Below are 14,203 nucleotides of genomic sequence, written 5' to 3' on the forward strand. Positions count from 1 at the left end.
AAGGGGTCTGGGGACATATTAGAGTGGGAGCAGTTGAGGCAATGCTTGACAGAGGAGGAGTGACTTTGGGGAGCTTCCATGGACCAGGCCACTGTGTTAGTAGGTAGGTGAGGGAGCTGAGACAAAGTGGTTTAGAAAGGGGAAAATTAGATGGTGTGTTTGGGTCAGGTCATGGAACCCACTAATGTGGGACCCAAACTTGAGTAAATGGCATCACCTGCATCCCATTGGCAAACATAAAAGATGGGATTGGGCAAGGCTGCGTAGGCTAGATGGTAGTACCTGCTGCATGGTTAGAGCACAGAATGGGCCATGTCAGAACAGAGTCCCAGATGTAGAATTAATAGATGAAGGAGCATGAGCTAGGGAGTAGGCATCTAGCCCATGGTTAAGATGGTCACATTCTCCTAGGAGTACCTAGATTACAATCGCTGGTTTGGCTCCTGACTACAGCTTCCTACTCAATACAGACTTCAGGAGGCGGCTGTAATGGCTCAAATACTTGGTTTCTGCCACTGTCGTGGGAGACCTGGATTGTACTGCTGGCTTCAGGCTCTGGGCCAGCCCACCACTGGCCCTTGGGAATAAATAAAGAGTGGATTAGCAAGTACAGGAGTTCTGTCTTTCTCTCTGCAATGTAAAAGGAGAAGAAAATAAGCAGTTTAGAACCCACACAATAATTTTAAATGATTTTCTAGGATATTCAGGTGATTTACACCTTCAGTGGAAAACTAGTCAGTTGGACCTGGCGTGGTAGCCTTGTGGTTAATGTCCTCACCTTGTATATGCTGGATCCCATATGGGTGCTAGTTCATGTCCCGGCAGCTCCACTTCCCTTCCAGCTCCCTGCTTGTGGCCTGGGAAGCAGTAGAGAATGGTTCAAGACCTTGGGACCCTGCACCCATGTAGGAGACCCAGAAGAAGCTCCTGGCTCATGGCTTCTGATCGGCTCAACTTTGGCTACTGCAGTCACTTGGGAGTGGAAGATGTTTCTCTCTGTCTCTCCTTCTCTCTGTACAGGCAGATATACAGAGAGAAGAAGAGACAGAAAGGAAGATCTTCCGTCTGATGGTTCACTCCCCAAGTGACCGCAACTGCTTAGCCAATCTGAAGCCAGGAGCCTCTTCCAGGTCTCCCATGTGGGTGCAGGGTCCCAAGGCTTTGGGCCTTCCTCACCTGCTTTCCCAGGCCACAAGCAGGGAGCTGGATGGGAAGTGGAGCTGCTGAGATTAGAACCAGTGCCGATATGGGATCCCAGTGCACGCATTAAAGGCGAGGAGCTTAACTGTTACACTACTGCGGAGGGCCCCAAAATAAACAAAATCTTAAAAAAAAGAAAAGAAAATTAGTCTTAAGACAGGCTTGCCAGCATGAAATAGAAGCATTAACGTTTTAAAATCCACAAAGATCATACATAAATAACTGATAATTTTAAAAATAATTTTCTATGAATTATGTATTATAGTTCATTTCCCATTTATTCATGGGAATATTATGTGATTATTTTATGTTTATTAATAAGATCATATTATATATTATTTTATTATAGGTTTTATAGTTATTCATTTGCCATTAACTAAATTATGTATTTTAATATAGAACATAATTTATCTATTATTCAATTCATTAGATTTTTCCTTTGTGATTCTTGCTATTGCTTTTTCTGCTAGAAAACTCTTCTGTACCATGGAATTTCGTGAATGGTAAGGATATGTAACTTGATTTCTCCCTTCTATAACTATTTTGTCCTACACTGTTTCTGGAACTGTTTCTGCTAAGTTTTTAGAGTTATTTTCTTAAACGTTTCAAATTAAGTTATTTAATACTTGAGCCTATTTAAGTGTTATCTCTATTTCTAAGCAGTGTGAGAATCATGAGACAGAATTTTAAATCTTTACCTGCATTTATTGTCTCATCCTCCAATCCCTGGCAAGATTCTCTTTGAGTCTGAATTTATCGTATAAGAGACAAAACTACTTCAGGGTTATTCTGATCATTAATTGAAATAATACTTATCATGTGCTTATCAGAGATTAAACAATATGATATTTATTATAATCATCATTATACAATTAATATTTTTCCCATTTTCTCATTCCATTGCACTTTTGCTGCACAAGTAGGTTTAAATGAATTATTGTGACAATGTAGCAGAACTATTTCCATGTTCTTAAAGTTTTCTTATGTCATCATATTTACTACTGTAATCAAAGAAACCTGTTAAATTTCTTTCAAATTTTGATAAGTTGAAGAAATCATGCCTTGGCATTTTTCAGTTGCTGTAAGACAAGAAAATGCTTAGCAATACCCTGAAATAGGAATGGGGAAAGATAAATATGGACTTCGGGGTCTGTGGAAGAGATTTAAGGAGAAACTCTTCTTTCTGAAGTTTCTACCTAAGAATGCCCGTCTCCCCCCAGTAACAGATGAGGTATTATTTGAAAGGCATTTATCTCATCCAGTTCATTAGCATGATATTCTAATCTATCATATTCGGAGATAATACTGCTGTACTGACAACAAACATAGAAAACATCAAGTCTTAGCACAACTAGAACAAAAATACTGGTTTTGGTTGATTCAGATTGGCAAATGGTTTAACGAGTTGAAAATACCCAGTATTGTTAAGGGGGCAGGGAAAAGGGAATTCCATTTTCCCTGGAAGACAGTTTGGCAACATATAGTAACATTTTAACATAAGAATTCTTTATTCAACTAATGTAATTTCAGTGCCTTTCCCAAAGATACACAATATAAAGAGACACTTGCAAAAATTATTACTGCAATGTTTACAAAGTGTTGAGAATGGGAGACAGAAACCTTTCCCTCTCTGGGGCCTTTCTTCTCCCAACCCACTCCATTCCCAAACATATGATCTGCACATATTTTAAATAAAGTAAAAAAAAAAAGTGTCAATCATCCCAGCATCTCCTCTCCTCTTCCTCATCCTTCTTTTGCTGGCCAAACTTCACCTTCGCTTCAACCCAACTCTGCCTAGTCTACACCTCCATTCATGCAACCGAATATTCAAGTACTATATTTATTGGTATTGATGCTGACATGCATTAAGCATTGATTTGCAGTTTTGTTTTCTTGTGGGTGCTCTAAAAGGTGACAAATAAGGTGTGATTAAGGTGCTCTGTATATCCAACCTCCCCTCCAACCAAACTCACTAGTCTTGCTACATTTCTTCTAAATTGCATCTCTCAGATTCTTTCTCAGTTTTATAACCGCTCTGTTGACTTTATTTTTCTCTCTTGTCTCTATCTACACATCCCAGCTTTCCCCAAAAGAAATATAGAAGGAATTGCCTGATAAACGTGAACTAGCAGCTCAAGTTCCTGTCTTGTCTCTACCGTGTGACCTTGGGCTAGGCACTCTGCTTCTGTTTCCCAGTCTCCTCCCTGCACAATGAGGAACATTCATTCAAATAAACATGAAGATAATTTAAGCCAGCTCTTAAAACAAATAATGTGATTCTGAAAACTTAAGAAAGAAAACTCTGCAAGCAGCTCCACTACCCTACTCTACACACCATACCATCTTACTTCCATTACCATGCTAAAATAATATTAACCATCTGCTGAACATTATTATTGTTATTTCAGTGCTGAAGCTCCCCTTGTCCCATCCACGCATCCCACCCATCACCATGGTGGGAATACAGACACTCACCGTGAATTTCTCATAGAGCTCGTAGGTCAGGAGGGGGTTGGGCAGCTCTCTAAAGTAGAGCTTGCAGAGTGAGCCCACACAGTGAATGTCTTGGAGGTACACTTCCCTTGTCAGATCTGGACATTGATCTGAACCAAACTCTTGCCTGAAACAACACAGACAGAGACATAACAATCCCAGGGAGCATGTGTTCCATGTCAGCAGCTGCTTTGGCTGCTCAGGGGTACAAAAGACCCTAAAATGCTCATGTGACCATGTTTTTAACCTTGATTCTACTCCAGGCTCAAGGCAGCCATGGGAAGACTTCCACTTTTGGGTTTGAGTCTTCCCTTGCAAAATCTGGTATGATTAGGAAGATATAAACGCTCATCTATGAATGGATATCCCATGGCATTATGTCTGAAAATCGGTTATGAACATCAGAGAAATATGAAAAGAAAAAAAAGGTTGTCAAAAAGACTTCCTGAAATTTCAGTTTTTCCAAAATATTGCTTGAAATGAACTTTTGCTTCTTACAGAAGAGATCCAAACCAGGCTGTTTCAGATTGGTATCAGTTGCATCCATACATTCATATCAACAAACTTGTTCTACCTGGAAACTCAAACCCAGGGTTGGAGAACTGTAATCGTGTATCTCTTTGGTGTTCAGTGGAATCTCTAGGCTGCTGATGGGCAGATGAGCTTGCAAATATTTTTTAAAAAAATATTATTTTGGGGCCTGCAATGGTAGCCCAGAGGCTAAATCATTGCCTTGCATGCACCAGGATTCCATAAGGGTATTGGTTCATGTCCCAGATGCTCTACTTCCTGTTTGTGGCCTGGGAAGGTAGTAGAGCATTGCCCAAAGCCTTGGGATCCTGCACCCACATGGGATATTTAGAAGAAGCTCCTGTCACCTAGCTTTGGCTGCTGCAGCTACTTGGAAATAAAATTCAAAAAATAAATAAACAAAATTAAAAATAATTTAACAAATAGTAAAAAATGCAAAAACCTTTTTAAAAATTTATTTTTATTGGAAAGGCAGACATACAGAGAGGAGAGACAGAGAGAAAGATCTTCCATCAGCCGGAATGGCCTCAATATCTGGAGCCAAGATGATCTGAAGCCAGGAGCCAGGAGCCAGGAGCTTCATCCTAGTCTCCTACATGGATTCATGGTCCTAAGGTTTTGGGCCATCCTCCACTGCTTTCCCATGCCATAAAGTGGGAGCTGGATGGGAAGAGGAGCAGCTGGGACACAAACTGGTGCCTATATAGAATCCCACTGCTTCCAAAGGGAGGATTAGCCAATTGAGCCATAATGTCGGGTCTGTAAATAGCTTCTTAAACAATCTGCACTGGGAAATCTGGCAATACCATCTGATTCTTGGCATAACTTCTAATCACAAAATCTCTTAAACAAACATACTTTCCCAAATAATGTGTACATATAAGTTAAAATATGTTATAAAGTGACAACTATGAGCTTTATGGAATATTTATAGAATATAATTTAGAAAATAAGTTAGTTTTTTTTTTTCAAGCGTATTCAGTTGGCCAAGAGGTACAATAAGCACTTTGAAAACAGCTTGCTCTGTCCATTCTTGTGCATGTCAGTTTTGCAGCTTTAATAAAGGATAGGGAAATCCCTGACACTGTCACATATGAAAGAAACTGAGCAGTACCTTAAAAAAAGAGAACCAGGTCATGGTATTATAAATCCATTGGCGTGTGTGTGTGTGTGTCCTTTTTTTTAAAGAGGTTGGCAAAAAAACAATCCAGAACTTACTCATTTATTTAGTCAGAAGTTCACTTGTAAACTAAAGTCAGTCCATAAATGAAAAAGAATTGGTCATTATCTAAATATCTTCATAGGATACCAGTTACTGTTACACTTTACAGTGAAGAGTGATACATTAAGATGTTATTTGATGCAGCTTGCACCATGGCATGCATGCTAAGCCTCCACCTGTGAATCCCATGTGGATGTTGGTTTGAGTCCTGGATGCTCTACTTCCACTACGGCTCCCTGCTAATATCCTGGAAAAGTAGCAGAGGACAGCCTAAGTACTTGGGCCCCTATAAGCACATGGGAGACCTAGACAAAACTCCTGGCTGTCCAGCTTCAGATAAGCCCACCTCTGGCCCTTGTGGCCATTCAGGGAGAGAAGCCATGGATGGGAGATCGCTTCATCTTGCTTCTGTCTGTAACTCCTCAGTTTAAATAAAAAGTTTTTTTTTTTAAGAAAAAAAAATTCTGCTCATATTAAAAAAATTGGTATACTAGTAAGTTAGTGAGATCATATACAGATGTGGATTCATTAAAATCCATTGCTGCATTAAGCCAATTTGTTAAAAATAACCATCAATCTCTAGGAGTAAAAGGAAAGTTTTATTACTCTGGTATAATTTAATTACAATTGAAATTTGTGGCAGAAACTAAATAGGGTGAAGGAGAAAGCTGAACTGCTTTGCACATTCCAGTATATTTTACTCACAAAACAAACTTTTTTACTCTTTAAAAGTGAAAGTGAATATTTATAACTAAGAAACATTGTGTGTGTGTATAAAAAGTAATACATTAGGGTTGACAATGGAATGCTGTGAGTTAGTAGGTTAAGCAGCACCTGTGAAGTCAGCATTCCTATGAATGCCGGCTTGAGTCAAGGCTGTTCCCATCCAGCTCCCTGCTAACAGCCTGAAACAGCAGTGGAAGATTCCCTGAAGTGCTTGTGCTCATACATTCATACGAGAGACCCAGATGAAGTTTATGGCTTCTGGTTTTAGCCAGACATCGCCCTTGCCACTGTGGCCATTTGTAGAGTGAACCAGCAAATGAAAGCTCTCTCTTTCTCTATCTCTTCTCTCTGTAACTATGCATTTGAAATAAATAAATCTTTGAAAAGATTTTTAGTATTTGAAGGGCAGATTTACAGAGAGAAGGAAAGACCTTCCATTCACTGGTTCAAGCCACTGGAGCTTCTTGTGTATCTCCCTCCTGAGCACAGGGTCCAAGGCCTTGTGCCATCCTTTGCTGCTTTCTCAAGTGATAAGCAGAGAGCTGGATCAGCAGTGGAGCAGCCAGGACATGAACTGGCACCCATATGGGATGCTGGCATCACAGTGTGGAGGATTAGCCATAGCACCAGTCCTGAAATAAATCTTAAAAAAAAAAAAAAAGAATAGCAATCAAAATATCTAGACCTATTATTTTAGTCATAGTAAATTATAAATACTATGCACCTATAATATTATGTGTACTTTAAGAATATGGTATCATATATAAAGCACATATTATCTTTGAATTGTATAAACATTTTTGCCTTTTTTCCCTTTTTTCTTTTAAATTCATTTCTCTATTTTACTCTTCCATGGTACAGTTCCATAGGTTATTGATTTGAAAGGTAGTTACAGGAAGAAAGGGAGAAACAAAGATCTTGCATTCTTGGTCATTTCCCAAATGGCCACAACAGCCAGGGCTAGGCCTGGTTGAAGTCAGGAGCATCTTCAGATTCCCCATGTGCATTGCAGGGGCCCAAGTAGTTGGGTCTTCTACTGCCTTTCCAGGCACATTGGCAGGGAGCTGAATAGGAAGTGGAGCAGCTGGGAATCAAATTGTGTCTATGTAGGATGACAGTATCATAGGCCATTGCTTAACATGTTATGCCACAATGCTGGCCCATAGTTTTTGGCTTCTTAATTTGATAGAATTTCTTGCAAATTTTTAGGATGAATCTGTAAAGCTGAAAAGAATTCATCCATGTTTTAAATGTCAACATAAATTACGTATTACAAAGTATCAACTAGAGAATTGCATAAACACACTTCTGTTTTCTAATCACATGAAACATCAAATGTGACAACATTCTTGAACTTCTGAACACTTAACCAAGATTCAATCTGCCTTTCGGGTTTTCTAATTTCCAAGTTTTTCTGATTTGTAACTTAAATCACTTGCGTTAAATCTACCTAAGGAGGATAAATCTGGCTCAAGACAAGAGATTGAAAGCCCTCAGGAGCTTTTATTTGAAAGAACTTCATCAGGCTGGAAAGCTTTGTGATTAGATTAAGCACAGATGGCCTCTGATCCCAGCTCTGTCATCATTCTTTTTATCTCTTCAGGGTTTTAATACTCCCAACACCTGCAGACAAACGACCGGCTAGAGGAGGATCATGTGAGAACTGTTGTGTCATTATCCTTTGCGCTTACCTTAGCCGTTGTATGTTTGAGGTGACCCCGGAAAGCCGATAGATTCCATCCACAATCCCATGGGTCTCAATAAATTCTGCACAGCTCTTCAATACATATGGAACTGTGTAACAAACAAAAAAAAGCAGCAAAATATCAGGTCTAAATCTGTCTTTTCAAAGATATCTCCCTTTTTAAGGATTTATTTTTATTGGAAAGTCAGATTTATAGAGGAGAAACAGAGAGAAAGATCTTTCATCCACTGGTTCACTCCCCAGGTGGTCCCAATGACTGGAGCTGAGCCGATCTGAAGCCAAGGAGCTTCTTTTGGGTCTCCCACACAGGTGCAGGGTCCCAGGTTGTCCTCAACTGCTTTTCTAGGCTACGAGCAGAGAGCTAGATGGGCAGTTAATCAGCCAGGACATGAACTAGTACCCATATGGTATTCCAGCGGTTGAAAGGCAAGGATTTAGCCACTGAGCCACTGCATTAGGCCCAAATCATGGGAAAATTCTCGTAGCACAGGTAGGTAGAAGCCATACACAAAATAGAACCTATATTATAAATTCAGTTACGCCAAAAAAATTTTTTTTTCAAAGGAAAAGTATCTGAAGAAAATCTGCCAGAATGTGTGTGAATAATTTAAAGGTTAATGTCCTTTTAATGATGAGATTGCTCATTCTTCTCCCATGGGCCAAATCAGTCAGATTTAATGGACCACACAAAAGGAACAAACATGGCCTCTTGAGTTTCTGCCACTCCAGAGTTCAGAGCCATAGAGAGCGTGAGTCTAGCTGTGTTCCCTCTTTGGAGCCAACCTTGAGTGGTCCAGCCAGCTCACTGACCGAGTGACAGCCACTGGCCTTTTGGGTGGTATAGCATGGCAAGTTGCATGCCACTTGAGTCCCTGAAAAGATCTACTTAAGGCATCCCCTGTGAGAATATTGTGATTTGTTATGGAACAATCCTCAGACCTGGTGACCTCAAGTGGCTTTCAAGGATTAAAAATGGTGTGGACTTGTCATAAACTAATGCTTGGGTTAACACTGTGCTCATGTCCCCAACATAGACTGAGCCCATTAGTGGCTCAGATTAAATGAATACCACTTCATTAAAGTCTATTTCATATGTTTACAACTACACACAAGACCAAGCTGGACTGTATCTTTAGGTGAATAGACACATAAAGAGACAGGTATCTGGATTTAACACTCTACCTGAATTCTCTCTTACAATACTTTATAAACACCTCCTGTTCCTGCTGCCTTTAACCAGCTGTAATTTTAGGTGCTCCACAATGTTCATTTTACTGCAGCTTGTCACTCACATATTTTGTGTGCCGAGAGCCACTCCCCTTCAGGACATTCCTGTGCTTTATTCCTGTTCTCCATGACTGACACTGGAAAAAATCTTCAGCTAACCCAGGTAGGAGGAGGTCGGGGAGTGGTTTGGGGATTGGAAATATTGAGATCAGAAGCCACAGAAGTAGAAATATTTCCTATAAGGGTTGAACAGGGTGCAGTGAGAAAGCTGTGGGAATGGGCAGGCAGGGATCCAGAGCTTCCACCTGTTTTCAACTAGAAAAGCTACAATGTAATATGTCTTATCAAGAAGGGAGCTATGGGTCCAGCACATTAGCCTAGCGGCTGAAGCACACGCTGGGAACCCACATGGGTACTGGTTCTATCCAGCTCCCTGTCTGTGGCCTGGGAAAGCAGTAGAGCACGGCCCAAAGCCTTGGGGCCCCGCACCTGCATGGGAGACCCAGTAGAAGTTTCTGTCTCCTTGTTTCAGATCAGCTCAGTTCCGGCCGTTGTGGCCACTTGGGGAGTGAATCAGCAGATGGAGGATCTTTCTCTTTGACTTTCCTCCTCTCTATATCTCCAAAAAAAAAAAAAAAAAAGGCGGGGGGGGTGTGTAAAATTTTTTCTTCCGTTTTCATAGAAAAAGTTCCAGTGCCCAGAAGGATGAATGGATAGGTAGATAGTCAGCTATATACAGGCCCCTATATACAGATGATCTTTAAAAAGCTCTTGAAGAAAGCATATTATGGAAAAAGCATGCATGCATTTAAAAATATTTTGTACAAAATAAATATCTTCATTTTACTTTTCTATTAATTTCTTTTAAAAAATATTTATTTTCTTTATTTTTATTAGAAAGGCAGATTTACAAAGAGGAATGAGATGAAGATCTTCTGTCCAAGGACAGGTAGCTCCTGAACATGGGCCCTGTGTGTCTGTATGCCTCACCCTCTGTTCACTGCTTGGGCAAATCAGTGAAAATGCGAATACTAAGACGCTTTGTATTTCTGACGCGTGTACTTTCAAGGGTTCCAGGAGAGGTGATGGCATGTGGACAGAGAAGTCAGGAAAAGGTGACTATCTGCAGCTTTTTAAGCGTGTCTAGGCTGTGCGCTGCATGACTCTTAGGATAATGTTGGGGAAGCTGGGACATAGGACCATTTGTTCCTCCCAGGGTTTTGATGCAGACTGGATTGCCATGGTGACTTCATTTACTAATTTCTAGTAGGCACTATCATCTTCAAGTTTGGTTACTCAAGACTCCTTTAATACATCCCATACTTGTCTGGCGTGGTCTGCCTCGCACCTCGCGGCACTTGCACATCTTCAGTTGCCTTTCTCGGTACCTTAGCAGGAGGTTGGATCAGAAAGTGAAACTTGGGTTTGGGATGCAAGCATTACCAGTGCCAGTTTAACCCACTATGATGTCACAACGTCAGCCCTTCCATGAACTTTTTGAAGTTACCTCATACTTATCTTGAAAACCCCAATCACAATAATGACTGACTCTTTTCCCATGATTCTAAACTGTTTGTAACCTGTTGCATGTTGTTTATGACCGAGAGTATAAATTTAGACACCCAGCTGCCTATGGAACTGACAGAAAACTATGACTCTTTCTCAGTTTCCACATCTTGAAAGTTAGTATAGTAGTTTATTAGTTCAAAGTTAGGACAAAAATGCTTAATGCAACACATACCCCAGAATACACGTCACAATGCCATCACTGTTTCTATTTGTCATTTAATTTCTTTGGTGAAAGCAGTGCTGGCCTCTTTCTAACCAGTGGATACCTGGGGTTGAGAACCAATTTTTCCTCATACCAGGAAAAATTCGCCTCTGCTCTTAGAAACGGCTGTGATCTCCTTCTTTGGTAAATGTTGGAGTCTGAAAGCAATTTTGCTTCCAAAAAGTTTCTTTTCTGTGCATTAAGGTGTTATCTTTGTAGTACAAAGACAGTAGAATCCAACAGTGACAGGATTGGAAATTAGCAGTCTGGGAACTCTGCTTGTACCAACGTACATGGCTCTTGAGCTTGGCAGGACACAGGGAGACTTAAACATTGAGTAGTCACGAGGTGACTCAAAGGTAAAACTTCAGACTTAAAAGTGCGGCACAAAACACTTCACAAAACAGGCAATACAAGGTCAGCAACCTGTCCCAGCCCATTCTCAGGCGGGGACCTTCCAGGCCTGTAGCTCTCAGCTGCAGCATTTCAGGCTTCCCTACTTTTTTTTTTTTTAAAAAAGGATTTATTTACTTTTTTTGGAAAGGCAGATATACAAAGAGGAGGAGAGAGGAAGATCTTCTGTCTGCTCATTCATTCCCCAAGTGGCCACAATAGCCGGAGCTAAAACAATCTGAAGCCAGGAGCTTCTTCCAAGTCTCCCACATGGGTGCAGGGTCTCAAGGCTTTGGACTGTCCTCCACTGCTTTTCCAGACCCTAAGCAGGGAGCTGGATGGGAAGCAAGGCTGCAAGGATTAGCGCTGGTGCCCATATGGGATCCCGTCTCGTTTAAGGCGAGGACTTTAGCCACTAGGCTACCACACTGGACCCATTGTCGCCCCCCACCTTTCTTTCAGGTGGGAAAAACACATTCCATTTTTTCTGGCTTTGTTACAAAGGCCCTATAACCTCTCATCCATGGCTTGTTGAAACAGGTGGCAATGTTAAAACAGCCCAAGGGAAAAGAAAATGACACAGTCTCAATCCTTGATTCTCGACTTGGGCTGAGTCGGAAGATGTAGAAATTCTCCATCATTCTGACAGCAGGGAGAGATGCATGTCCTCTCCGTGCAATCACCTGGCTCTAGACATTAGAGCAGTGTCTTGGCCTGTGTTACCAGGATCAAGTCCTGCACAGCAGGCTCCTCCAGGCGACTCTGGTGCACGTGAAGATGAAGAACATCTACAGTGAGCATAGAAATCACCTGTGGATCTTGTGGACAGAGTTTCAAGTTCAGTTAGAGAGGTTGGAGGGAATTCGCAATTCTCTCCAGTTCAGCAGAGAGGATGGCACGCAGGGAATTTTCACTTCTAACAAATTCTGATCTGATGTGAGTGCTACCAATTTTCAGCTCACACTTTGAGGTAGCAAGGATCTAAGGATAATGATGGAAGGTGGTTGTGTGGGAGCTGCTAAGATTTTCGTTTCAAAGCCTCAAATTCTTTAGCCTGTTTTCCCTAGGGTCCAACCAGGACACCCTAGGCTTCTGGACAGTGGAGAGGCTTATACAAAATAGCTGAGTAATTAGAGATGGAAAGAAAGCTTCAATTGTCAGCTTGGCATGGGAAAGACTGACATTGGAGGCTGGAGTCACAGAGCTAGTTCTATGAGCTTTATCTTGGGCCCAAACTGCTTCAAATCTCTTCCTACAAAGGAACACGCAGTTACTGACTATGACATAATATATAACCGCATTGAATTGTTTCACTGATGGTTCTCCAAGTTCCCAAGTCCCTTTTACTGGCTTTTCTGGGATCAGTGATCACAGATGTTAATTTTGTGTCTGAGCAGAAAATACATTTTCAGGTTATTTCTGATGGCAAAAAAAAAAAAATTCTTGCTTCTGATTTATGGTTTGCAGTTTACGAAACATTATAACATTAAATGGATGTCTGTCCCATTTGCTCTAGCTTAGAATAGCTAGGAGACAATTTGCCTTTATAAATAGTGTTGGGGCACTCCTCAAGGGTTTAACACAGAGCAAACCATCAGTGAAATCATTCCTTTAAGATCCCCAGTAGCACAATTCTGCAAGATGCTTCATTCAGCCATGTGGCTGGGGACATAATCAGATCTGGAGACAGAAACCCAAAACAGCACAATTTTATCTGCTCAGTTGCATGGTCGCAGCAGTCACATTCTTTCATTGTGCAAGTTGCACTTATATTTTAGGGAGCAGTGGCATTCCCCATTTCTACTTGGGATCTGATTAAGGTCTGCTGTTGGTCATATTCCATTTTCTCTCTGGATCCTTCATTCTAATGATGGGCAGATACAGTGGAGTACTGTTTAGCACCAAAAAGGAATGAAAAAATATGAGTTACCTCAAATGCACTAGATTGGGTGACAGAAAGCAGAGTATAAAAGACTATATACTATGTTATTCTATTTATATGAAATTCTAGAAATGTGGAAACATTTTTACAGTGAGAGAAATTAGGGAAGAAGCAGGAGGTAAGGATGACAAAGGCGGCTCAAGGTGGGAGCCTTTGGGCTGTAATGGGTATGTTCATCATCTTGTCTGGGTTGACAGAAGGTGGTCCTTCTGAGCTGGCAGTGGGTGAGGAATAAGGGTACTAGCGGGTAGAGGATGGGAATGTGAAAGAGTGAGACCAGACACTGCCCAGGAGTAAATCCTTTGAGAATCTATTGCTCTGCATATGGTAAAGAGAAGGGGGACTTAAAAAAAAAAAGATTTATTTTACTTTTATTTGAAAGGCAGAGTTAGAGAGAGGAAGGAGGAGGAGGAAGAGGAGAAAGAGAAGAGGTCAATCTTTCATCTGCTGTTTCACTCTCAAATGGCCACAACGCCTGGGGCTGAGCTGTGCTGAACCACAGCTTCTTCAGGATCTCCTATGTGGATGCAGGGCCCAAGGCCTTAGGCCATCTTCCACTGCTTTTCCACACCATAAGCAGGGAGCTGGATCAGAAGTGGAGCAGCCAGGACCCAAAGTGATGCCTATGTGTGATGCTGGTGCCACAGGCAGGGGCTCAGAAGGGAGATTTTAAATAATTTTCCTGTACTGTAAAGGAGCCTCCTCTTCTGTATTTTACCAAAAGATGAAGATGTAAACCACTTTTTGTTATTCCTAGGCATTTATATAGAAACACACACATATTTTCCCTAAGAATCTGAGAGCTATCTTGCAGTGCACCCTATAATTTCTCTCTCTTTTTCTCTAGAGTGCCTGTTTGTTGTTTTGTCTTTCCTATCCTTTCCTTGTCCCTCTTAAAGTCTGACCCTTTTATGCCATGGTTCTTCTTCACCCCAATGAGGCACTCCTTGCCTACAGTTGCATCATCCACCCCAGTAATCCTGATGGTCCTTT

General features: G+C 41.1%; 1 protein-coding gene across 1 annotated transcript in view; it reads right to left on the reverse strand.

Moving 5' to 3' along the window:
- Nucleotides 1-14,203, reverse strand: part of ARHGAP31 (Rho GTPase activating protein 31) — a 118,217-nt gene that overhangs the window by 35,919 nt on the left and 68,095 nt on the right. Inside the window, exons 2-3 of the mRNA XM_040984196.1 lie at nt 7,864-7,966; nt 3,676-3,820 (exon numbers count right to left, since the gene is read on the reverse strand). Of these exons, the coding sequence (XP_040840130.1) occupies nt 3,676-3,820; nt 7,864-7,966 (248 nt within the window). The remainder of the gene's footprint in view (nt 1-3,675; nt 3,821-7,863; nt 7,967-14,203) is intronic.

Source organism: Ochotona curzoniae, unplaced genomic scaffold (genome assembly GCF_017591425.1).
Source record: "Ochotona curzoniae isolate NIBS_2020 unplaced genomic scaffold, NIBS_Ocur_1.0 contig_4093, whole genome shotgun sequence".
NCBI classification, from domain to species: Eukaryota; Metazoa; Chordata; class Mammalia; order Lagomorpha; family Ochotonidae; genus Ochotona; species Ochotona curzoniae.